Source organism: Mustela nigripes, chromosome 2 (genome assembly GCF_022355385.1).
Source record: "Mustela nigripes isolate SB6536 chromosome 2, MUSNIG.SB6536, whole genome shotgun sequence".
NCBI lineage: Eukaryota > Metazoa > Chordata > Mammalia > Carnivora > Mustelidae > Mustela > Mustela nigripes.
In genome coordinates this window covers 102,926,807-102,949,948 of record NC_081558.1, presented here as the reverse complement: position 1 = coordinate 102,949,948, position 23,142 = coordinate 102,926,807, and the positions used below count along the sequence as shown (strand labels likewise).

General features: G+C 50.7%; 1 protein-coding gene across 3 annotated transcripts in view; it reads left to right on the top strand.

Annotated features, from left to right (window-relative positions):
* BDH1 (3-hydroxybutyrate dehydrogenase 1) overlaps positions 1-20,860 on the top strand; it is a 42,447-nt gene extending 21,587 nt beyond the window's left edge. For all 3 annotated transcript variants that reach the window (XM_059391245.1, XM_059391244.1, XM_059391246.1), the window contains exons 3-7: positions 542-614; positions 1,270-1,380; positions 12,438-12,579; positions 18,712-18,864; positions 20,021-20,860. In XM_059391245.1, coding sequence (XP_059247228.1) covers positions 542-614; positions 1,270-1,380; positions 12,438-12,579; positions 18,712-18,864; positions 20,021-20,490 — 949 coding nt within the window. In that variant the 3' untranslated portion in view covers positions 20,491-20,860. The remainder of the gene's footprint in view (positions 1-541; positions 615-1,269; positions 1,381-12,437; positions 12,580-18,711; positions 18,865-20,020) is intronic.
* Positions 20,861-23,142: the final 2,282 nt, after the last annotated feature.

Sequence of the window (23,142 nt, the reverse complement as noted above, 5' to 3'; positions counted from 1 at the left end):
TGGGTGGCTCAGTGTGTTAAAGCCTCTGCCTTCGGCTAAGGTCATGATCTCAGGGTCCTGGGATCGAGCCCTGCACTGGGCTCCCTGGTCAGCAGGGGACCAGCTTTCCCCCTCCCTCTGCCCTTCCCCCCACTCATGTTTTCTCTCTGTCTTTCTCCAATGAATAAAATCTTAAAAAAAAAAAAAAAAAAAAAAAGGAAAGAAAAGAAAAAAAAACTATCGGGAAGCAGCATAAAACCGAGGTGAAGACATTGAATTTGCAGAAGGCTCTGGTAACAAAGCTGTATTGCCAGAGGGTGATTGCTACACAGTGGCAAAAATGGCCACTGCACCTGCTGGCTGACTTTGTTGCAGCCTAGCAAGCCTGGCAGACAGAGTTAGGACCATCTTCCCCAGTAGTACCAGCAGATTGTCCTCAGTGGCTTGGGGTGGGGAGCCATGGGGGCCGCACTGGTGGCTGAGGGTCCTCTGAGTTGTTTGTCCCGGGAGTGAGGTGCAGGTAGGAGCACAGCCTTTGCTCACGGCTCCTCTTCTCCCGCAGGCGCTCGCTGCTGTTTTACTCCGCCTCTCTGGTCCCTAGCAGCCGTCGTGCTTATTCCGATGAGGTGAAGCCGGTGAGTGGCAGCCCCGCTATGGTGGTCACAACCCTTCCCTAGGGGCCCCCAGCCCTGGGCCACTCAGAGCGGGACTTCAGTGCCCCTGGGATGCTTGGAACCACTTTCTCACTCTCTTAACCGCCCCACCCCCACCACAGGTGAAGTTAGGGGTTAAGAGTTCAGATTTGGGATTCTCTCTCTTCCAGCTTTACCACAGGCTGACTACTTTGGGCATTTAGAAAATATGTCTCCTCACTTGTAACCTGGTGTAATAATGCTACTTACTGTGTAGAGTTACTGTGGGGTTTTAAATAAGAAAAATGTGTGCGGAGTGCCTTGCACAGAGTAAGAAATTATAAATACTGTGGTGATGGGGGGTCGTGATGCTGGGGGTTGTAGATGAGGAAACTGAGGTCCAGAAGGGGGCCATGACTTCCCCAGGTAGTGTTGTCAGTTGGTGGCAGAATTTGGGTTAGAACCTCGTCTCCCGATTTGGAGTGCCAAGCATTCTCTGCTCTATTATGGTGCTTCTCTAAGAGCCAAGGGCAGGTGGGCAGGGCTGGGACTGGCCCACTCAGGAAGCACTAATTGTCACTGCCCAGAGGAGGTTTGCTTGGTCACTATGCTTTTGGGATCCTGGGTTCCTAATGTGGGGTCTGATCTTCTGAAATAGGTTGGCAGCAAAGCCGTCCTGGTCACAGGCTGTGACTCGGGATTTGGGTTCTCCTTGGCCAAGCATCTGCATTCAAAAGGCTTCCTTGTGTTTGCTGGCTGCTTGATGAAGGTAAGACAAGGGTCATTTTTGTCACCATCGTCCTTTACATAGTTACTATTTTGTAGGGTTTTAAAAATTGTAGTAAAATACACGAAACATAAAATTTACCTTAACTTTTTTGTTTTTTTGTTTTTTTTTTTTTGAGAGAAAGAGAGTGGGATGGGGAGGGGTAGAGGGGGAGGGAGAGAGTGAGAATCTTTTTTTTTTTTTTAAGATTTTATTTATTTATTTGACAGACAAAGATCACAAGTAGGCAGAGAGACAGGCAGAGAGAGAGGAGGAAGCAGGCTCCCTGCTGAGCAGAGAGCCTGATGCGGGACTCGATTCCGGGACCCTGGGATCATGACCTGAGCCAAAGGCAGAGGCTTTAACCCACTGAGCCACCCAGGCGCCCAAGAGTGAGAATCTTAAGTAGGCTCCACACCTGGTATAGAACCCAATGGTGGGCTTGATCTCATGACCCCGAGATCGTGACCTGAGCCAGAATCACGAGTTGGACACTTAACCGACTGAGCCACCCAGGCGCCCCTACGTCTTAACCATTTTTAAGTGTATTGTTCGGTGGTATTATATAGATTCACATTGTTGTACAACCATTACTCCCATCCATCCCCATAACGTTTTCATCTTGTAAAACTGAGACTGTACCCAATAATAATAACTGTCCATTTTCCCTTCTGTCTACCCCCTGGCAACCACCACTACAATTTCTGTTTTTATGAATTTATCTAAGTACCTCATATAAGTAGAATTTTATAGTATTTGTCTTTTTTGTGACTGGTTTATTTCACTTGGCATAATGTCCTCGAAGTTTATCCCTATTGTAGCATATTACAGAATATGTTTCCTTTTTAAGGCTGACTAATAGTCCATTACATGTCTATATCACATTGTGCTTATCCATTCATCTGTCATTGGACACTGGGGTTGCTTCCAACTTTTAGCTATTGTGAAAAAGGATGCTACAAACATGGATGTATGAGTATCTCTTTAAGACCCTGCTTTCAATTCTTCTTGGTATACACCCAGAACTAGAGTTGTTAGATCTCATGGTAATTCTGTTTTTAACTGAGAAACTGCCATATTGTTTTCCACAATGGCTGCACCATTTTACGTTCTCACCGACAGTGTACAAGGATTCCAGTTTTTCCACATCCTTACCAAAACTTGTGTGGTTTTTTTTTTTTTTTTGTAGCTATTTTAAGGCTGAGGTTAGTATCTCATTGTAGTTTTGATTTGCATTTCCCTAATGATTAGTGATGTTGAGCATCTTTTCATGTGCTTATTGGTCATTCATATATCTTCTTTGGAGAAATGTCTATTCAATTTCTTTGCCCAGTTTTAAACTGGATTGTTTGTTTGTTGCTATTATTGTTGAGTTTTAGGACTTATATTCTGGATATAAATTCCTTATCAGATATATGATTTGTACATATCATCTCCCATTCTACGGGTTGTTTTTTTATTCGATGGGTAGTGTGTCTTGATGTACAAAATTTAAAAATTTTTATGAGGTCTGATCTGCCAATTTCTTCTTTTGTTACCTGTGCCTTTGATGTCATGTCCAAAAAATCATTGCTAAATGCAAAGTTGTGACGCTTTTGTTCTGTTTCTTCTAAGCACTTTATTTTGGGGGGTCTTATATTTAGGCCCTTGATCCATTTCAAATTAATTTTTGTATGTGGTATGAGGTAAGGGTCCAGCTTCTTTCTTTTGCATGTGGACACCCAGTTTTCCCAGCACCATTTGTTGGAAATACTGTCCTTTCCCCCTCATTGAATAGTCTTGGCACTCCTGTCAAAAATCATTTGACCATCTCTGTCACTTCTTCTATTCCATTGTTCCATACGTCTGTCTTTACGCCAGTTTTAGACTGTTTTGATTACTGTAGCTTTGTGATAAGTTTTGAAATCCGTAAGTCTGTATCATCCAGGTTTGTTCTTCTTTTTCAAGATTGTTTTGGCTCTTTAGGATCCCTTGAGATTTCCTGTGAATTTTAGGACATGTTTTTTTTGCAAAAGACACCCTTCAGATTTAGACAGGTGTGGGATTAAAATCTGTAGATTGCTTTTAGTAGTAAGTACACTTTAAGAATATTAAGTCTTCTGATCCATGAATGGGGGATGTGTTTCTATTTATTTCTGCCTTCCTTTACTTCTTTCAGAAATGTTTCATAGATTTCTTTGTACAAATCTTTTACCTCCTTGGTTAGGTTAATTCCCAAGTATTTTATCCTTTCTGATGCTACCATAAGTGGGATTATTTTTGTGATTTCCTTTTCAGGTTGTGTGTTGCTTGTGTACAGAAATGCAGCTGCTTCTATGTGTTGACTTGATATCCTGCTACTTCGCTGAATTCATTTATTAGTTCCAATAAATTCTCTGGGGGAATCTTTAGCGTTTTCTACATATAAAGTCATGTCATCTGAAAACATAATTTTCCTTCTTCCTTTCCAATTTGGATGCCTTTCATCTCTTCAACAGACTCCAGAGTTCCAAAATAGTGCACCTGTCTAGGTGGGGAAAGCGATTCCTGGTGCTTCCTACTTTCCTGTCTTCCCAGAATCCCACTTCAAGCTGATTATTTAATACCAGGACTACCCAGGACTTGGGCTGGGGTTGGTAGTTGTGTTTTCATTGCTTTCTTAACGATTGGTTCATCTGTCTCTGTAGACAGCCCATACCTTTTCTCTTCACTTCTGACTCACTTGTTCTTCATAGCTTTGTTCATTCATTCATTTACTTGTCCATTTGGCAAGTGTTCCTGATGTGCCTGCCCCTTTGATAGGTGCTGTGGAAGATGATACCCTGGTCCCTGCATTTAGGAAGCTCCATGTCCAGTGGTGAAGGACAGCCATGCACAGACTTACCTGGAAGAGTTAGAGTGAAGAGGGTTCTCAGAGTTGTGTGGAGTGTTTAACGAGAGTGCGTAGAAGGAAGGGGTTGATCCTGGTCTGGCAGAAGAGGGGACATCCATTCTGGACCATGGAGAATAAGTAATGCTGTCCCAGGTAGCGACTGAGGATCCTTTGCAATTCATCAAGTGGAATTTAGGGTGTCGGAAGGGAAGCCCTGGGCCGTGAGGCTCCAAAAGGGAGAGGGAACGGTTCTTCCAATTTGGAGAATTGTGCAACGTCACCATAGTCCATCACTTGGAAATTTCTCTCCTGACTGTCTGCACTTGAAGCCCCACACCAACCTCTGGTCCTAGGTAGCACGGATTCCTGTCTCTTTAGATTGGCCTTTTCTGGACTATTCCTGCATGGAATCGTACAACGCATAGACTCTTGTGGCAGGCTTTTTTCACTCAGCATAATGTTTTTGAGATTCTTCATGTTGTAGAAAGTATCAGTAGTTCCTTCCTTTTTATTACTAGATAGTATTCTATTGGACGGATATACTACATTTAAAAAACTAATTCACTAGTTGATGGATATTTGGATGAAATGTTTGGTGTTTTGGCCATTATGAATTATGCAGCTATGAATATTCACATACATGTCTCTGTGTAGATATGTTTTTACCTAATTCCTTTTAACAGAATTTAGAAACCAATATCAGTGCTCTTTGTCCCTCTCTGTGGACAGAGGTAGACGATGTATAGATAATCACAAGGCATATACATGCACACATGATATTTATTTATATTTATCTCCTTCGTGCATTTCCTATAAATACCGCATGCGCACACACACACACACACACGCTCACACACAAACATATAATTCATGAGGTTATATTGACCTTCTAGTCCTCTTCAACACAACAGCATTCTTCCTTGCTTCCCTTATTCCGTATTTGTTTCTTCCTTTTTCTGCCACTAGAACCTTGATTCCCAGCTACATCAATATATTTACTCATTTGGTCAGTCCTATAATATACACACAATTGTTTCAGAATTGCTATGTTGATACCATCACAAACACAAAACTCCTAAGTTGTGTCAGCTTGGTTCCTCCAAGAAGCAGATACCAAAATAGGATAGAATGTGCAAGAGATTCATTCAGGAAGAGCCTGTGATGGCTACAGGGGAATAGGGCAGGAAAAGGCAGGAAAATCCTGTGGATTTTCAGTGTTATTCTAGGGCGCCGGACTGGCTTATAGGGACTGTGTAATTTCACATTCCCACCAGTAATGTATGATAGTATCTGTTTCTACACGATTTCCCCAATAGTGTACTTGAAGCTTTTGGTTTTTGCCAGTCTGATAGGTGAGAAATATACCCCAGTACAGTTTTAATTTGCATTTCTTCTGTTGTGAGTGCATGTCCAGGTCTTTAAAGGCATGAATGACCCAGAAGCTGCCATATAGCAAGCTGTGGTCTCCCGCTGTTGTCCAGAACTTAGTCACATGGTCTTACCTGGCTGTGCTAGGGAAGCTGGGAAATGTAGTTCGTATTTTGAGAAATGTACCTTGCTTGAAGTCAGGGGGTTCCACCGCTATAGAAGAAGGGAAGAATGGGACTTTTTGGGACATTTTGCTGTCTCTGCTCTGTAGATGAGATATTTTCTTTATATTGAAGGCAGTAAGAATCCAGAGAAGCAATTATTTTTAAACCAGGTTTAATATCTATAAAAACAATACCCATACAATGTAAAAGTTTCAATAATATAAACAAAAATAATAAAGTCTTTTGCACTGCCACGGTTTGAACATATATTCAGATCAGAGAGGGTTTATTTGTCCTTTTAATTTTTCCTTCTTTTGAATTATGAAAGTAGTATGTATTTATAATAGATTCAAACCTGACAGAAGTGGATGATGGAAACAAGTGGAGTCTTTTTACGGCAGTCTCTTGCTGCAAAGTAACTAAAATGTACGTGTGCACATTATTTGTGACCTTTGCTATTATACTCCAAGCCACAATCAATCGTCCTACACATATCTTTGCTTGCTTTCATTAGTAATTCTTAGAAAAATTTTCTAGATGTGAAAATACTGGGTAGAAAGGTGTGCAGATTTTTGGTTTCATTCAAGTCTGTCAAACTGCTGCTCCCAAAAGCCACACCAATGCCTGCTCCCTCTGACATGCATGCAAAAACCTGTTTCAGGACGGATTTGGGGGTGATGGGTGGGGCGTGCTGGAGTTGGGTTCTCCGCATAATGTGGACCTGCTTCAGCATGCCCTCGCAGGTGCTGAGATGCCACAGAACGTTTTGTACCTCTGAAGTTCTTTCTCCATGTTTCTAGCACCTGTGTCATCATGCTGGCCTGTCCAGTGGAGCAGGGTCTGTATCTCGACTCCACAGTCCAGGGCAGAGGCTGCTGAGTGCTGTCGAGTGAGAGAGAGAGAGTCAGGGCCTTGGATTCTAGTCGCCTATCAGCCACTAGCCCAGGGACTAGGCAGACGCTTCCCTTCCCCGCGCCCCTTACTTACAATAATGGGGTTGGACTGGGTGCTCTGACCTCCTTCCACCGGCCACAGCTGTGATCCTGATTTAGTGACTGGTGTTTTCGTCAAAATACCAGACAAGGTCACTGCCGGCTCATGCCTATCGGTGTTACTTGTTGACTGTTTTGGCGTCATGGTGTGTCTCCGCTGGTCAAAAGCTAGAGGAGGGGGCACCTGGGTGGCTCAGTGGGTTAAGCTTCTGCCTTCAGCTCAGGTCACAAAGTCCTGGAATTGAGCCCTGCATCCGGCTCTCTGCCCAGCAGGGAGCCTGCTTCCCTCTCACTCTCTGCCTGCCTCTCTGCCTACTTGGGTTCTCTTTCTCTCTGTCAAATAAATAAATAAAATCTTAAAAAAAAAAAAAAAAAAAAAAAAAAAAGAAGGCTCGATAGGCCAAGGTAGCATCTTGCTGCCATATGGAAGGACGGACAGGAGTTTCCTGAGGTGGGTGCTGATAGCGTATTTGGACATCATCAGCAGTCCGAGGAAGCTGAAGCCCAGAGCCATCACAGAGTAAGAGGAGACCAGCTGGGCAGAGAAGTCAGGGCCGGACAGGGGAGTGGGGGGTGCCAGGGTGCCTCTGATACAGCTTTTATCGAGGATGCCAGCAGCCCCCATTTTGCCGGATCAAGTGGCCCCTTCGCAGACCAGAGCATACTGAACCTATACACAGCATTAACCAAAAAAACCACTCTTTCATGTTACCCTTTGTTGCATGACTTTTGGATACCACGCTCTCTTGTTTTGCTTCCCCTCCCTTGCTAGCGCTCCCACTGCTCAGCCTGTGACCGTTACAAGGCCCCAGGCTTGTTCCTCTTCACCGTTCCTTGTGCGCGTGACAGACACTTCCATTTTACCTGGCGAGTGTCTTCATCCGGCCTGGAGGTGCTGGACCACCTAGCAGAACAGGCCGAGAGTCTGTAAAACCCTGCTGCCAGGTTCAGTCCGTCATCTGGCTCAGTGTGGTAGAAATGGAGGTGGAGAAGGTTGGAGAAGGTTGAGAGGTTGGACGGAGTTGTTACCGTGCTGTGATATTTTCCCTCTGGTCTCAGTGAGGTGGGCTTCAAGAACACTACTTGGAGAAACAGACTCTTAACTACGGAGAACAGACTGACGGACACCAGAGGGGAGCCAGGTGGGGGGATGGCGGAAACGGGGGATGGCGAGGAAGGAGCGCACTTGTCCTGATGAGCCCCGGCTGGGTAAGGAAGTGTGAGAATACTGAATTGTAGGCCTGAAACTGATAGAACACTGGATGTTAAATAATTGGAATTAAAATAAAAACTTAAAGAACTACTAGAGGGGCGCCTGGGTGGCTCAGCTGTTACATGCCTGCCTTAGGTCAGGTTATGATCCCAGGGTCCTGGGATCAAGCCCACATCGGGCTCTCTGCTCAGCGGGAAGCCTGCTTCTCCCTCTCCCACTCCTCCTGCTTATGTTCCCTCTCTCACTGTGTCTCTCTCAGTCTAATAAATAAGTAAATTTTCCTTTTTTTTTTTTTTTTTAAGAATGGGATGAATAATCATGTAAGGATGGAGAGGGTTTTTTTTTTTTTTTTTCTGAGATTTTAAAAGTTTATTTTTTTGACAGAGATCACAAGTAGGCAGAGAGGCTGGCAGAGATAGAGGAGGAAGCAGGCTTCCAGCTGAGCAGAGAGCCTGATGCGGGGCTCAATCCCAGGACTCTGGGATCATGACGTGAGCTGAAGGCAGAGTCTTTAACCCACTGAGCCACCCAGGCACCCCATAAGTAAATAAATTATTAAAAAAAAAAAAAAAAGAACTCCTAGAGAGCTTACCATTAATGCTCCGGAGTCCTCAGCCACAGAAGGGTATGTTAATATTGACCAAAAGACGCCTAGAGGCCCAAGAATGAGGCCGGAGTGCCTCATCTGGAAGCAGAGCAGAGAGAGCTCCACCAGGAGAGGGCTGTCCTGCCTGGGTTGGACACTCTGGCCTGGACGTGATGTGGATGAAGGGGAGAGCTCTTGGAGTCATCGTAAGGGCACCCATCCAGTGAGACTCCTAGGACCACCCATGTTTACCCAGCCGAAGGGGTACCTCACTGAAGCCCGGGTAGAGAAAGAAGAGGCCTGGCTGGAGGTGTCCGGGGGATGGATCTCTGCAGAATGCATGAAAGCACACCCTGCAGGGAGGGCCAGCGCTCGTGCACCTGCTGTCCCTGGACACCAACAGCAGACAACAAGACCAGCCTCAGAAGACTGCCGTCTTGCCCCTTAATTTGCCAGCCCCTGGATCCAACCCTGGAAGGGTCATAGATTAAGGAAGACGTGAGGAGGACCTAGAAAATAAGGGGAAAGGCAGTCTTCACCCGTTTGGCGTCCCTGGGCTTCCCACACTCCCCAGGCCTGGGTCAGGACAGACTTTAAATTGCATAGAAGCTGGAAGACTTGGGTTTTCAAACCAGGCTTCTCTGGGGTTCCTTGATTAGTAGACTGAACTGGACCCTTGAAGTCGAACAAATAGGCTATTATCTGAGAATGCGTGGAAACACTGTAAGAATTGCCTAACTTGTCATGCAAGGGTAGAAAAGAGCTCACTGATGAAATGGAAAGGGATAATGATAAAAGTGGGTTTATCAGTCAACCAGTTCCATAGTCACCAACACAGCAGGACTCGAAGCTTGTCCCCGAGCAGCAAGACTAATGAAGATGAGGACAGAAACCCTGGAGCCAGGGACGCGGTGGGGCCCAAGCAGTGTAGCCTTGGACTGAGGACAGGTGGAGCTGGAAGGAGACCGGCCACCGTGCTCTGTGGCCCTGGGGCTAAGGGTGGTCAGCAAAGGTTTTCTCTGAACAGTGAAGGCAAGCTGACTGTCTCTGTCCCCGCTGACAAGGCCATTGGAGCGGGATGTGGAGGCCGTTTCAGAGTGAGGAGGACTGCTGGGGAGACCTGGCAGGGGAAGGGAGGAGATGGGGTTCTCTCCTGGGATCCTGAATGCTGAGCCTGAAGCTGTGAGCCGTGGGACGAATGGCTGGTTTCCTCCGAGAGCAGGTCTCAGCTGCCACACTCCAAACCGAGTTCACGTGGGGACCCTGAACCAGGTGAAGAGCCTCCCTGGGGGACCTTGGAGACATGGCCTCAGGGCTGGCTGGAGGCTCAAGGAGACGTCTGGTGTGGAGTCCGAGAGTTGCCAAAATGTGGTGGCAGGGTTCACAAAGGCCAGGAGGAGGACAGGGTGCTCAGGGGCCTATCTTCTTGGAAGTAGGGTTCAGCACCCGCTCAGGGACACGGTCTGCCTGGGCTCCACTCTGAGGGGCATTCGAGGAGGCATGACATGAAGACTGCATTCAAACAAGATGCATGTTTTCTTGGTGTCTGTGGGCACCAGCCCTTCCCTCCTCTGGACTGGAAGCTGTCGTCTCTGGGAGTTATTTGCTGGCAGACCCTCTGCAGGAACAGTAGCAGAAGCTCTAGGCCTATACATGAGATACCTGCCATGTTGTCCGGGAAGTGGGCACTGCCAGGGAGTTTCAGAGCCAAGCCTTAGACTAACCAAGCCTCACACAGGGCTGCCCTGGGCAGAGGGAACTCTGGGTGTCATTGGCATGCCTGGTGCTGGGCCAGGTAGAGATTCAGAGGGCCACACATGCTGCTTCTTTTCAGGCCCAGAGCGGAGGCTCCCTGGAGAGGCTGACTGTTTAACAGTGGAAGAGCTCTTGGGGACAGTGGGGACCAGCCTGATGTCTGTGTGATGCCGGGGTTTTCTCCACACCATGTTCCCCACCCTGCCCCAACCCTGACCTCCACTTTCATTGTCCAGACTCCTCTGGGGCAGTCTTGCCATCTGGATGGTGAAAATCATTACTCATTTTGGGCTGAATTTGACTTTTTGGCCCTGCTTTGTTTGGTGGGCTCCATGGGACCAGACTGCTCCTTCAATCTTGTGTTCTTCCCAGGTCCCTCTCCAGAGCGATTATCTCCAGCCCCTCTGGCCCCATTGGACACAGTCCGTTCACTACTCTCTCCTATGTCTCTCTGATGTGGTGTGATGCGAATGTCTTGTTCTGGGGTTAGGGTTCTTCTGGTTCAGACCACTTAGCAGGCTGAGCCTAATTCCTAGAGAGTTTTTCACCATGGATGTATGCGGCCATCCATATGCTTCCTACTCTTGGCCTTGCCAGGGAGGTTAGCATCAATACCACCTGTATCCCGCGCACGTCCTTGCTGAGAGTATGCATTTCCCTCTCACTGCAGCCCCTGGCAGCTCCTGCTGTCCTCTCACTAGATGCCTTCCTGTTTCCTGCACCACTGAGAAAGTCACCGCCAATTCCATTGTAACTGACAGTGTTTGCTTTTTACAACGGTATAGCTCATCCCTAAGGTGGAGAAGATACGGGTCCTAGAAAGAATGAAATATGGTAATAGAACCCGCCTCATGGTGTGCAGACTAGTGAGAAATGTATGTCAAGTGCTTAGCACAGTGGGAAGCACCGTCAGCACTCAGTAAATGATGCTGGCTTTTATTCACGCCCTCCAGCAGCTCACCACCGTGCCCCAAGAAGACCCCTGCCCACTTCCCCAGCCTCCTGTGCAACGACTTCCTTATGCATCTGCTCTGCCTGCAAAGGTCTCACCGCTGTCTGAAATGTCCCATTTCCCAGGGCTGCTCTGGTCCTTGGCCTCGGCTATCACTTCTCCTGAAAGGCCTGTCCCACCTTCTGGGCAGCCTCTCCCCTCCCGCCAGCTTTCATGCCGCAAACACTGCCCACATTGTTCCCTTATGCACCTGCCCCCTTCCCGAAAATGTGCCTCTTTGATAACAGGGGCTGAGTTATTTATTTTTGTGTATCTAGTTCTTAGCGCAGGGCTGGGACATGATGGAGGCCCAGGGAATGTTCGCTGAGTGAGTGACCCTTTCTCATGTTTAGTAATGCTTGGATTTAGCTCGACAGTTTAACAGGTTTTTAATAAAGATGACTCTATCATTCCAGTAACCTGAGCAGGTCAGGACAGGTGGCATTGTCCTTATTTCTTATTTCGAAGCTGGAAAAACTGGGCACCTGTGAAGGGTTGCACCTGAGGGCACAGAGCCTGGGTAGTGATGGGACTGGAATGAGAGCTGCTCTGGCTTCTGACCATCTTGGTAGTGACAGGCCTGTGGCTTAGACCAGAGGTGACAAACCGGCAGCCTCCAGTCACATGTGGCCTGTGAATGTGCTTTGCTTTACACAGTGTTTAGTTTTTGTTTTTTAAACGTGAGTAAGTTGCCAACACTTAAAAAACTGGGAAGTCCTAATTACTAGCTTAAACATCGGAGCAGCTGGTAGGCCTGGGTTACACCCATACCCATGCTGGCAGCAGCTGGCAGGGGTGGAGAGGTAGGCATGTGCTTCATTCCCAAGTCCCCACCCTCCCCATTGTCGGACACCCACATGCCTAGCCCTGGTAGGGCCTCACTTCGCAACCTTGGCTTAGAGAGAGACTCCTTCCAGGAAAGCCTTGGGGGCTTGTGTCTGTGGCACTTGGATTGGCTTGACATGTGGTCAGTCCTGGGGTTGAAGAGAGCCACCTGCCAGATGAGCAGCCCCAGCGGGTCTCCAGAGACTCTCTGGAGTTGTTAGTAAGCCCCAGGCTCTGGCAGGGCCTCGGCCTGGTCCTGCGACTGGAGGCAGAGTGGGAAGGAGGTGGTCGAAGCAGCTCCTCTCTCCTCCCCAGGACAAAGGAGACGATGGGGTCAAGGAGCTGGATAGCTTGAAGAGTGATCGACTAAGAACCGTCCAGCTCAATGTCTGCAAGAACGAGGAGGTGGAGAAAGTGGTGGAGATCGTCCGCTCGAGCCTGGAGGACCCTGAGAAAGGTAGGGGGCCCCTTGGGGCTGCAGGGTGTAGTGCACCAGCTGTTCTGAGGGCCCCTTTCCTAAACACTACTCCCCATTTACCGGTATCTTGCAAAAGCCTGCTTGCCCTGCTGTTGAAACTCTTCCTCTCACACAGCAGGAGGAAGTGGGTTAAATTAAACACACCTGTGCAATAAGGCAATTGGAAATAAAGCCAGAGGTGCTTTCAAAACGTCTAGGAGTGGTGAACAGATGAGCACAGGGGCAGGTCAGTTCAGACAATGTTCATCGAATGCCCACTCTGGGCCAAGTGTTGGGGACACAGAGATGGCCAAGACATAGTCCTTGTTCCCAAGTACCTCTCCAAGGTTCACTGGGGGGCTAACCCAAATGATCTCCACACTCCCTCTCAGGAAGCAGCACAGGACAGAGGGTCACAGCCCAGTCCTGGGTGGGGTGGGGAGCCCATTAGGGAGAGCAGATTGTGGCGGGGTGCAAGAAGGGCATTCCAGAGTCAGGGAGAGAAGGAACAATGGTGGGAAGCACACAGGATATGCTGGGGGGGCCAAGTCCGTGGTCAAGTCTGGTGGAGGTGGTGGCAGTTAGTGGGGTTGAGAACAGAGGTCCTCCGGGGCCTGGGGCCCATAGCCGCACTCCTGAGGACACCGGGCCCACTGTTGATGCCCCAGGGGGAATGAACTATCAGTCTGGGGACTGGGGCAGCAGTGTAGAGGGTAGATTTAGAGGGAGAGCGTGAGTGCTGGAGTACTGAACAAGGGCAGTGGGTGTTTGGGGATGTAGAGGGATCAGAGTCGGGAAGGCATAGCTGGCTAGACTTGGTGATGGATACATGTGGGGATGAGGGAGGGGCACGAGGCCTCTCCTGATGCCCGGTCCCCCCCAACCCACTGCAGGAGCATGATGAGGGATGGGGAGTGCCCATAGGATGCCCTGTGGGAATGTCTGGATGGAGACCAGATGTCCAGGCCTGGAGGTGAGGCTAGAGTAGGCAAGATGGTGTGCTTCCTGGGAACATGAGCAATTAGGGGTGGAGAAGGGGAGAGGCAGCTGGCAGAGAGGGTGGGGACTGTGCCCCCAGAACCTAGAGGAACAGAAAGTTTGAGGGCCAGTCACTGACAAGGTCACCTGCTGCAGAAAGTTCCAGTAACATAAGGACTCGGGTGTTCTCTCCCAGTTCAGCCCCAGGGAGGGATCTTGGTGGGAGGGGCTCTGTCCAACAGAAGGGAGGGGACCCCGTTCATGGAGCACACAGCCGTGATGATTCTGGGTGACTTGCTTCCTCTAAGGTGTTTACCTTCCTGGCCAACCAGGCAGAGAGGGTTCTCTCTTTCCCACAGAAAGGGTGGAGGCATCTCTCCTGAGTGGTGACTTCAGGCCTTAGCGGGGAGAAGGGGAGGACAGGGGACCACCAGGGGCGGGGCTGGGCTCTGTCGAGCCTTTATGAGCCGAACAGAGATACTGCTGTCAGCCAGCAGCTGCCTCAGAGCTCCTGTGCCATGTGGCTGTCAGGGAAGCTGTTGCTCAGGCTGCCAGCCTGTCCCTGACGCATCCCCTTGGCAGCCCTGGGCCACCGCCACCTCCAAAGAGGGCCATTCCCAGGCTGGTCTGCTCTCAGAGGAGAGGCCTATGAGTTCCCTAACTCACTAAACATCTATTTCATAATTAACAGGCAGAGCCAGGGCTCCTGTCCCATTAAGAAGAGGCAGGATGTGTCCCCCTGGGGTGATTCCCCGCTCTGGAGGTACAGTCCACCTTACCCCTCCTGCTTGCTTTCATCAACCAGGAGGCAGGAGTCCGTGCTGTGAGGCCACTTCATGGCAGCCTGAGGGTTTGTGGTGATCCACAGCGCCCATGGAAATAACTTATCACTGTAGACCTGAGAACAGAGTGGGGCTGCACCCGAGCTGGACCTGCTCAGGACCCTGGTCCTGGTCCCCCGCTGCCAGGGCAGAGTCACCTCCATTCCCTGTATTGGTCTGGGCCAATTCGCTTGACCGACAAGGCAGGACAGACCCGGAACACAGGGAGAGGCACTCACCCGCACTGCCCTGGGACGGGAGTTCAAACCCTAGTCCCACCCCGATACATAAACTTTTCCCTGCTGCCTTTTTCCAAATGACACATTCCAGTGAGGATTGATAAACCACAGCATGAGCTTACTTACCTAATACTGCATTTTCTGGCAAAAGATTTGAAGATTTTTTTGGTATGAAAAAGATGAGAAATCTGTTGGACATGTGGTTGTCCTGGTTTCTCTGTCCCCACTTCTCCCTCCCCCTCTTTCTCTTCCCTGTGGCCCCCACCCCTGCCCTACCCAGGGCTGTCTTTCCCGGTAAAGCCTCTGTCCTTCTCCCCTTCTCTGGCAATGCTATCTCTGAACTCCAGGTGGCGCCCTTCTAGAGCTTTCAGATCAGCCTGGGTTCCCTAAGCCTGTGCTCGCTTCCAACTCACTCTACACAGGCAGGATCCTTTCAGGAGACAAGTGCCTTTCATCCTGGTTCTGTGGAACAGGGGAGCCAGCCTTGGGGGGTGAGATGAAGGGGCTTGTCTGATTAGAACAGGTGAGCCATCTGCCACAGCCAGCAGAGCTCTGCAGAAAGTTCCAGTAACAGATGTCCGGATGGACATCTGGAGCCTGGAGACAGCACTGCCCACCCCATCCCAGCAAAAGGCTGAGTGAGCCGACCGGCAGGCTGTATGTTGAAACCATCACTTAACCTCACAGTCAGGAGATATTTATTGAGTACCTGCTGTATGCTTGGTAGTGTGCTGAGCACCAATGAGGGTGTGACTTGGCAGGAGGATTGTGGTAGGACACCAGCCAGATGTAAGTTGGTGGCTTCATGGCAGGACCTCTTCGGAACCATTACAGCACTGGGGACATAGTGCCATGGATAGAGAAGACCCAGTCCTACATCTGGGACACCCTCAGTCTGAGAGTGGGAAGTCTGGAGTTATGGTGGGCTTCACTCTCTTACTAGAAGTGTGACCTTGGGCTCACACCTTCCCCTGTGTGGGCCTTAGCTTACCTATCTGTGAAGAGGGAGAAATGCTCTGCTCACACAGCCAGTGCTCATGCCTAGATCTGATCACTGCAGGCACATGAGCAGAATAACATGGGGTGAGGGTTGGAGGGCTGGGTGGAGCCAGGGAGCAGCAGAGGCAGGAGGAGCCATGAGGCAGGGGAGGGGCTGACTGTTCAGGCTTCCAGAGGGCAGAACAAGAAACCCAGCAAGGGAGGCCTCCCAAACCTACTGCGAGAGGGAATCGTCAGAGCAAGAAGTGACCGAGAGAGGACAGAGAAGGGTCTAGCTGAGGGGCTGGCCAGGATGGAAGTGGAGGACAGAAGCTGTGACAGGGAGACCTGGGAGAAGTTTTCCAGTGATACAGGATGGAGATGACAAGGCCCCAGACTAATGCTGTGGAGAGAGGAAAAAAGGCACAGATTCGATGAGATGGCAGAGGAAGCCGACAGTGGCACAGGGTCAAGCATGAGGGCTGTGTCTTCACACAGACCAGGGTCCAAATTATCTTGTCCCCCTGTTAGCTGAGTGACACTGAGTAAGGTGCTTAACCTCCTGGAGCCCCAACTGTGTCCTCCAGACCTGGGATAGCTTAGCTTTGGAACAAATGCACGCAGAGTGCTTAGCTCAGGGCCGGACCTCTGTCCTTTTGATCTTGATCAGTGATATTAATAGTTCTCATCAGATTGGGGAGAAGAGGTCCAGGGGTCTGTTAGCAAAGAGGAAAGTAAGGCGCGGGCTAGGGCAGCTGGAGCTTGCCATGCTGGTGCATGGGGAGGGGATGCTGGGGACCTGTGTGCAGGGCACTGAGGTGAGAGTGACCATCAGGAGGAGGAGACCGCAGTCGGAGGAGAGCAATGAGTCTAAGGGGTACACAGGAGCCCTTTGTGTGGTGACTGCTGGGGCTGTTGCAGGGAAACAGCCGTCGCCGGGAATGAGCAGCAGTGTTCATTTTGAGTTTATGTGGAGTGTTGGCTGAGGCCTCCTAGCTCCACAGACTGTTACTGCTTATCAAGTCAGTGGAGCTATAATCCAGGAGCCATGTGCTTTCACAGGTCAAGTTCAATTACCCTTTTTTGGATATCGGTGTCAGCTGTAATTAGTTTTTTGTTAGGGAGAAAATATGCATTTTAGGTGGGATGAGGTTGTATGTGAACCAAACACAAAGCAGCTACAAATTTCCATGAACATAAAGAAGACAAGGCTGCCTAGGCACGGAGCATAATTTGAGAGCAGGTGGTCTAGGACAGGACATTGGAGGATGCCTGTATTTAGGGGGTGGCTAGAAGAAGGGCGGCCGGGAGGATAGAAGAGATGCTCCAAGGGAGGAATGAGTGTAGAGAACCATGAGTAGAGCTCATACTGGGGAGAGGTTGAGGGGAGTGAAGATGGGAGGTGAGGGTGATGGGGCACCCTTACCATGTTGCACCCCAGACACCATGGGTCAGCAGCAGGGCTGGGACCCAGCATGGCAGGGAACCGGGGTCTGGAGGGTGTGGTTTGTGTTCTCAGAAGCCTCTTCGTGGAGGGAAGGAAAACAGATGGCGGTGTGAAGATGTAGCATGGTAAAGAGGAGGTTCTTTGGGATCTCGGGACATGGTATCTGTAGACCTTCATTCATCTGAGAAACCCTTACTGAGCATCTAATGTATTCAACATTGGAGGGAGGGAGCCAGGGGCAAGAGAAAGGTTAACGTTGCATAAAAAGGGAACAAGGAGTGACAGCTTATGGTTTGGAAGGTGGAGGGTGACAGGTCAGTCTTGGCAGGTGGTAGGAGGCCTCTGGCTCTTCCTGGGAAGAAGAGAGTGGTGAAGACTTCCGGGGAGGACGGGCTTTGGTGGCTGCGTCAGTGCTAGGTCACTGGTGAGACCCGAGAGCCTGTGGCTGCCGCTCAGCCGCTGTGGGGAGTGAGAGCTTCATGAGCACTTTGTTAACTAGCAGTTTCCTTCCCTGATAAATGTTCTTAATTCTCCATAATTGAAGGAGAAGGCACAAGAGGTCAGTTGAAGCTTTAATTTGGATAACACGGAAGGAACGCAGCTAGAGACCAATTACTCTGTCATGCATACAAACTCGTTTCCATGATTAACTTGGAAAGCGAAGTGGGACCAGGGCTCCCACAGGCAGGAGGATAGCTCTGTCCGGAGGCTGCGGCCCATGCAGTCCTCACGCCCCACAGATGGAACTCAGAGGCCCTGCAAAGCAAGTTGGCCTCCTTGGAGCCTCCTTCCCTCATTCTGCTCTGCCTCTGACCGGTTGCGCATGCTGAAGGGCCTCTGCTTCCCTGGTGACAAAAGTAGCTGTCAGAGCTCCAAGGATCCTTCTAGCACCAGGGTTCCCGGGTCTGCGGAAACCAGCTGTCCCCTCTCTGGTCTTATAGGAAACAGTCAACCCAGGTTACTCGGAGCGTGTCTGTTTGCTCTAGCTCTGTCCTCTGCCTGGGACCACACAAGGCTGAGGGGTGTTTTCAACCAGCCGAGACCAGGCGTATACACACGGGTGGTGGGGCTCACCAGGGATAACAGCAAACAGTGCGTATTGTGGGAGGGGAAGATCCGAGGTCACGGTCAGGGGCTCAGGATGGATCAGGACTGGGGCTGGACCTGAGGTGAAGTCTTAGCTGAGCCTCTAACTGCTATGAGACCCTGGATACTGGGTCCCCTCCCTAGGCCTCCAGAGAAGGCTTGGCCTGGAAGACTCCTGGGGTTCTCCAGGCTTTTGGCCAGAGGTGGAAGACAAGCGAAGGTGCAGGGGCAGGAATGGAGACACAGTGCAGGCTGCGGGGAGGTGACCGTGTGGAGCCAGTGGGAGTGACCCCAGGCTGCAGACATCTGGCAGGGCTGGGTCATTGTGGGCCCAGAGAGACCATGCAGGGAGACGTGAGATGGTAATTGGATGTTTTAGACGTAAGACAGGGTCCCAACCTGTACCATAGGCCTCTCTGTCTCCTGTTACTCTTGCTGATTCTAGGAAATGTCCCAAGAGCCTTCGAAGTGGCAAGTTTGGAGGGAAAGGGACAAAAGTGAGGAGAGGCATAGCTTCAGGGTGATGGGTGGTGTCCGAGGCCAAGGCTGCATGGTGACAGTGATTCTGTTCCATCCTGTCCAGGCCTGTGGGGCCTCGTTAACAATGCGGGCATCTCGACTTTCGGAGAAGTGGAGTTCACCAGCATGGAGACCTACAAGGAAGTGGCAGAAGTGAACCTCTGGGGCACCGTGCGGATGACGAAATCCTTTCTCCCCCTCATCCGAAGGGCCAAAGGTGAGTTGGAAAGGGTTTTCCTCCCATCCTGTCTTTTCATCTTTGCCTAGACTGGAAAGAGGTCTCTGCAGATCCAGCCTGCGTACCCCAGTGAGGCTGAGCACAGGACTTCCCGGGGGCCGTGCAGGTCTCATGGATGGGGGTAAGGCGAGCTGTCTTGGCCAGGCAGGTGGAAAGGTATGTGTGGTTTTCAGAAAGGAAGGCGGCTGAGAGGTCTCAGTCTCAAAGGCTCAAAGATTACAGCAGCCGTCCTGCTCTGGGGACCTAATCTAGAGAAATAACCACCTTGTGCTTGGGGCTGTGTCTATGTACAGCAACTACCAAGAGAGGCACTGGGAAGTCCATGTTGGTAGATCCATTCTTTGGGTCACTAGGCTGTAGTTACAAAATAAGACTATTGTGGTAGATTGTAAAATATAGTAATAATAATCTTCGAGATTAGGAATTTGGAAAGTAGACAGAGCACTCAGACCATGTTAGGTAGCCAAAGAAGTCACTGATTTGGATGTTCTCTCTAGATAGCAAACAATGATGGCAAAAAGGGGGTGATCCCATAGGATCTCTCCCAAAGTCTCAGCAATGATAGGATGAACTCCGAGAGCTTCTGTAGGATTGTAGAAGAAAACCCCAACACTCCAGAGACTTCCAACTTAGAGGTTTCTGAAAGGCAGCTCCCCAAGGTGCCCAGGATGGGGCTGGGTCTTAACTTCCCGAGGGCATTCCCAGGACAAGCACGTCCCAGGTCCGCTTCGGCTTGCTTGGACGGGCTCCACCTCCACCCTGCTTCCCAAGGCCAGGCCTGTGGGAAAGCCTCTTGAGGTCCTCACCGTCTTCTAGTACTGAAGACTCTGTCCCTCTGTCCTAGCACTAAAACCAGGTTCAGAACCCTGGCCTGGGCTGCCTGCCGCCAGCGCTCTAGCATCCATTGCGCATTACCCCACACCCTCCTGGATGCAGGCCGGCTCATTTCTCTTGGCCTGTCCTGCCTAGCATAATCAGGGAAAAGCTGGACATGTGGCCTGAGCCGACCTCGACTGTGTATTAGAAGGCCCCCCTGACCCTGGGTAATTCAGGCATCAAAGCAACCTGCCTGGCCCCACCCTCTGCCCGACCAGTCAGCGCCTTGTAAGCAAGGCTCTGCCGTCTTCCTCCGCAGGCCGCGTCGTCAACATCAGCAGCATGCTGGGCCGCATGGCCAACCCAGCCCGCTCGCCCTACTGCATCACCAAGTTCGGGGTGGAGGCCTTCTCCGACTGCCTGCGCTACGAGATGCACCCGCTGGGCGTGAAGGTCAGCGTGGTGGAACCTGGCAACTTCATCGCCGCCACCAGCCTCTACAGCCCCGAGCGCATTCAGGCCATTGCCAATAAGATGTGGGATGAGCTGCCCGAGGTAGTGCGCCAGGACTACGGCAGGAAGTACTTTGACGAGAAGATCGCCAAGATGGAGACCTACTGCAACAGCGGCTCCACAGACACGTCCCCTGTTATCAACGCTGTCACCCACGCCCTGACCTCTGCCAGCCCCTACACTCGCTACCACCCCATGGACTACTACTGGTGGCTTCGAATGCAGGTCATGACCCACTTGCCCGCAGCGGTGTCCGACCGGATCTACATACACTGAAGAGTTTCCCACCCGCCTCTGCTTGGGGAGCCCTGGTGGGAGGGAGGGAGGAGCGCCGGAGGGTCGGAGGGAGGGTCTGGTGACGCCCCTCTTGGTGGCCTGCTTGTGCACTATCCACAGTCCCAGGAGGACCTACTGCCAGTTGTAGCATTAACCACAGGGGCTAGCTCAGCCCTACCTGGGTGCACCGTGAGTGGTGTGGGCTTCTCCGTGGGGGTGTGGAGTGGTGGGTGGGGTCCTTGCACCTTGAAACATGGTACGTCCATCTTTCTGAAGCTGATTTCATACAAAGACTTTGGGAAGACACGTTTATATTCAACACGAATTTATTACAAAATACAATACAGATCCTTTACATTTTAAAGCCGAATGACAGTTCAGGAATTTCTCTCATTTGATCCTGAAACCAGCCTCATGGTTTAAGGTAAAAAGGACAGATATTTTTTTCTTTTCTTTCTTTCTTTCTTCTTTTTTTTTTTTTTTTTTTGTATACGAAGAATCTGTGGCCCAGAGAGGATAGGTGAGTAACCGTCTGTGGTTTGTACATGGTCCAAGCTGTGTAATTCTGCCACCGCAGTAGAAACGCTTCACATTTTATGTTCCTGCCTGCTCTGGATCCAGTTATCTGAGGATCCTGTGATGGGCTCTGTACCCTCGCCTGAGCCAGACTCCCTGGATGTCCACTGTGCACCCCTGTACATGTCCATGGTGCTTGTGTGTGTGGCCCAGAGCCAGCTATTCCAAGGGGTGGGGCCATTCTGTAAATTTCCATTTGGGATTTCTGCAGCCTCTCAGGACTTGTGTAGAGGGGCTTGTTGGCTGAGAGGTTTCTGGTTTGAGTCTGTGTAGTTTTGCCTGGGGTAGGACTGTGTTGATGGGGCACCCTTGGCAGAAGCCATGGTACACAGGCCTGCTCCTGGGATAGGTGTAGGTTCCCGGTCTGTGTCATGTGGTACACACACACACACACACACACACACACAGCGCACACACACACTCAGGGGGCCTTCGCCATATGCTTGCCTTCCTGCTGTGGCCTTATTTTTAATTAAGCCAGGTTACTGATAGGTAGAATCTGTGTTATCACTTCTTGGGTTGGGGTTTGAATGCTGCTATCCCTGCAATTGCCCAGAGCCTGGATGTTTGGACCCAAACCAGGCACCACGCTCTCTCCCAGGCGGCTGCAGGTGGCTGTAGGCAGTCAGCCCCGTGAACCAAACTAGCACTTCCGCCTTCTCCCTGGAAGGGCCAGGCCTGCCGCTAGAGGGCGCTCTGCCTCTTCTGCTGCCTGAGCGGCCTCTGCTCCCGACTTGACTTGGTTGCTTCCGTCCAAACCTGAGGTCTCAGAGTGTTCGCGATCCACCTTCCGGTCCGGGCACAACGAGCAAGACCCCTTTAGAAACAGCGTTCCTGCTCTGCAAGTAGCTGCTTGTAATAAACGTGGAACCTGGTGCCAGAAGGCAGAAGAACAGCTGGGCAGCCAGGCATGGCCTCCCGGGTCAGGCAGTGCCAAGGAACAGGGTGTCTCACAAGGAGGAAATTAGGCCTGCCTTTTGGGCTTTGGTCCCCTCTGTCTTCAATCAGGAATGCCCTGCCCAGCCACCTGTCTGCAAGGTGAGGCCACGAGGGCCGGTGGGGATGACAGGGTGGGTGGTCAGGGCTGACGCTGTCCGGAGTTGGACATCCTATGGCCATCCTGTTCACATTACGACCACATCCTTTTGAATCCCAGAACTGACCTTTCAGAGTTGCATTTTGCAGCTTGGGAGATTTTGTTATCATGCTCGATTTTATGAGAGCTGGATGGATGCAATGCTTGGAGTTATGCATGTGCATGGATATCCAGGAATTAGAGGGAAGGGGAAGCAGACTCCTGAGCACTGGACAAGCTATGTCTTCCTCTGCGGGAGTCTCTGGGAGTAGGACAAGACAGGCTGTCTGGGAGGCCGCCCTGAGATTTTATTTTTACCCCAATGACTGGAAATCCCGGAGCACCTTCTTTCCAGATAACCTCACTGCTAATTAAAAGCTCACAGTGACCAAATTCACTCTGGTGGCCTAGAGCCTCCCTGGGAGCAGGTCTAGTTCTGATCCCTACAAGAGACACAGAGGTAGGCAGAACAGAGGTGGCTGTTCCCATTTTACAGATGACATAACTCAGACCCAAAGAGGGAAAGTGACTCATCCCGTGTCACGGTGGATCTGTGACAAAAGTCTCCCGATTGGTGCTCTTCATCATCACCTCACCCCAACAGTCCTGGGAACTAACCCGGCACCCAGACCCTCCCTGCTTGACTGTCTGCAGAGAGCTGCCCCTTCTTGGGGTGGAGATTGGTGGGGGGGACATTGAGGGGAGAGAGGAGGTTCCCATTCTGCGGGGTACAGATGGCGTCCATGGGGGCTGCCTCAGGGAGGAGCATGATCTCTAGGGTGCCTTCATTGATGGCTGGAGGCTGGCTGAGAGCTCCCTGCAGGTCGCTTTTGACAGGGGGCGCTTACCATGCCACGTGGGGCCAAGAGGCTTGTGAGCAGGCTTGAGGCCAGCCTGGCCCTGCTGGCCTGGGGCCTGTCTCTGCTGCCCCTGCCAGGGGGTCCACCAGACTCCCCACTTGTGTGACTCATGCACTTCCCGCATCTTAAACAGGGCCTGGC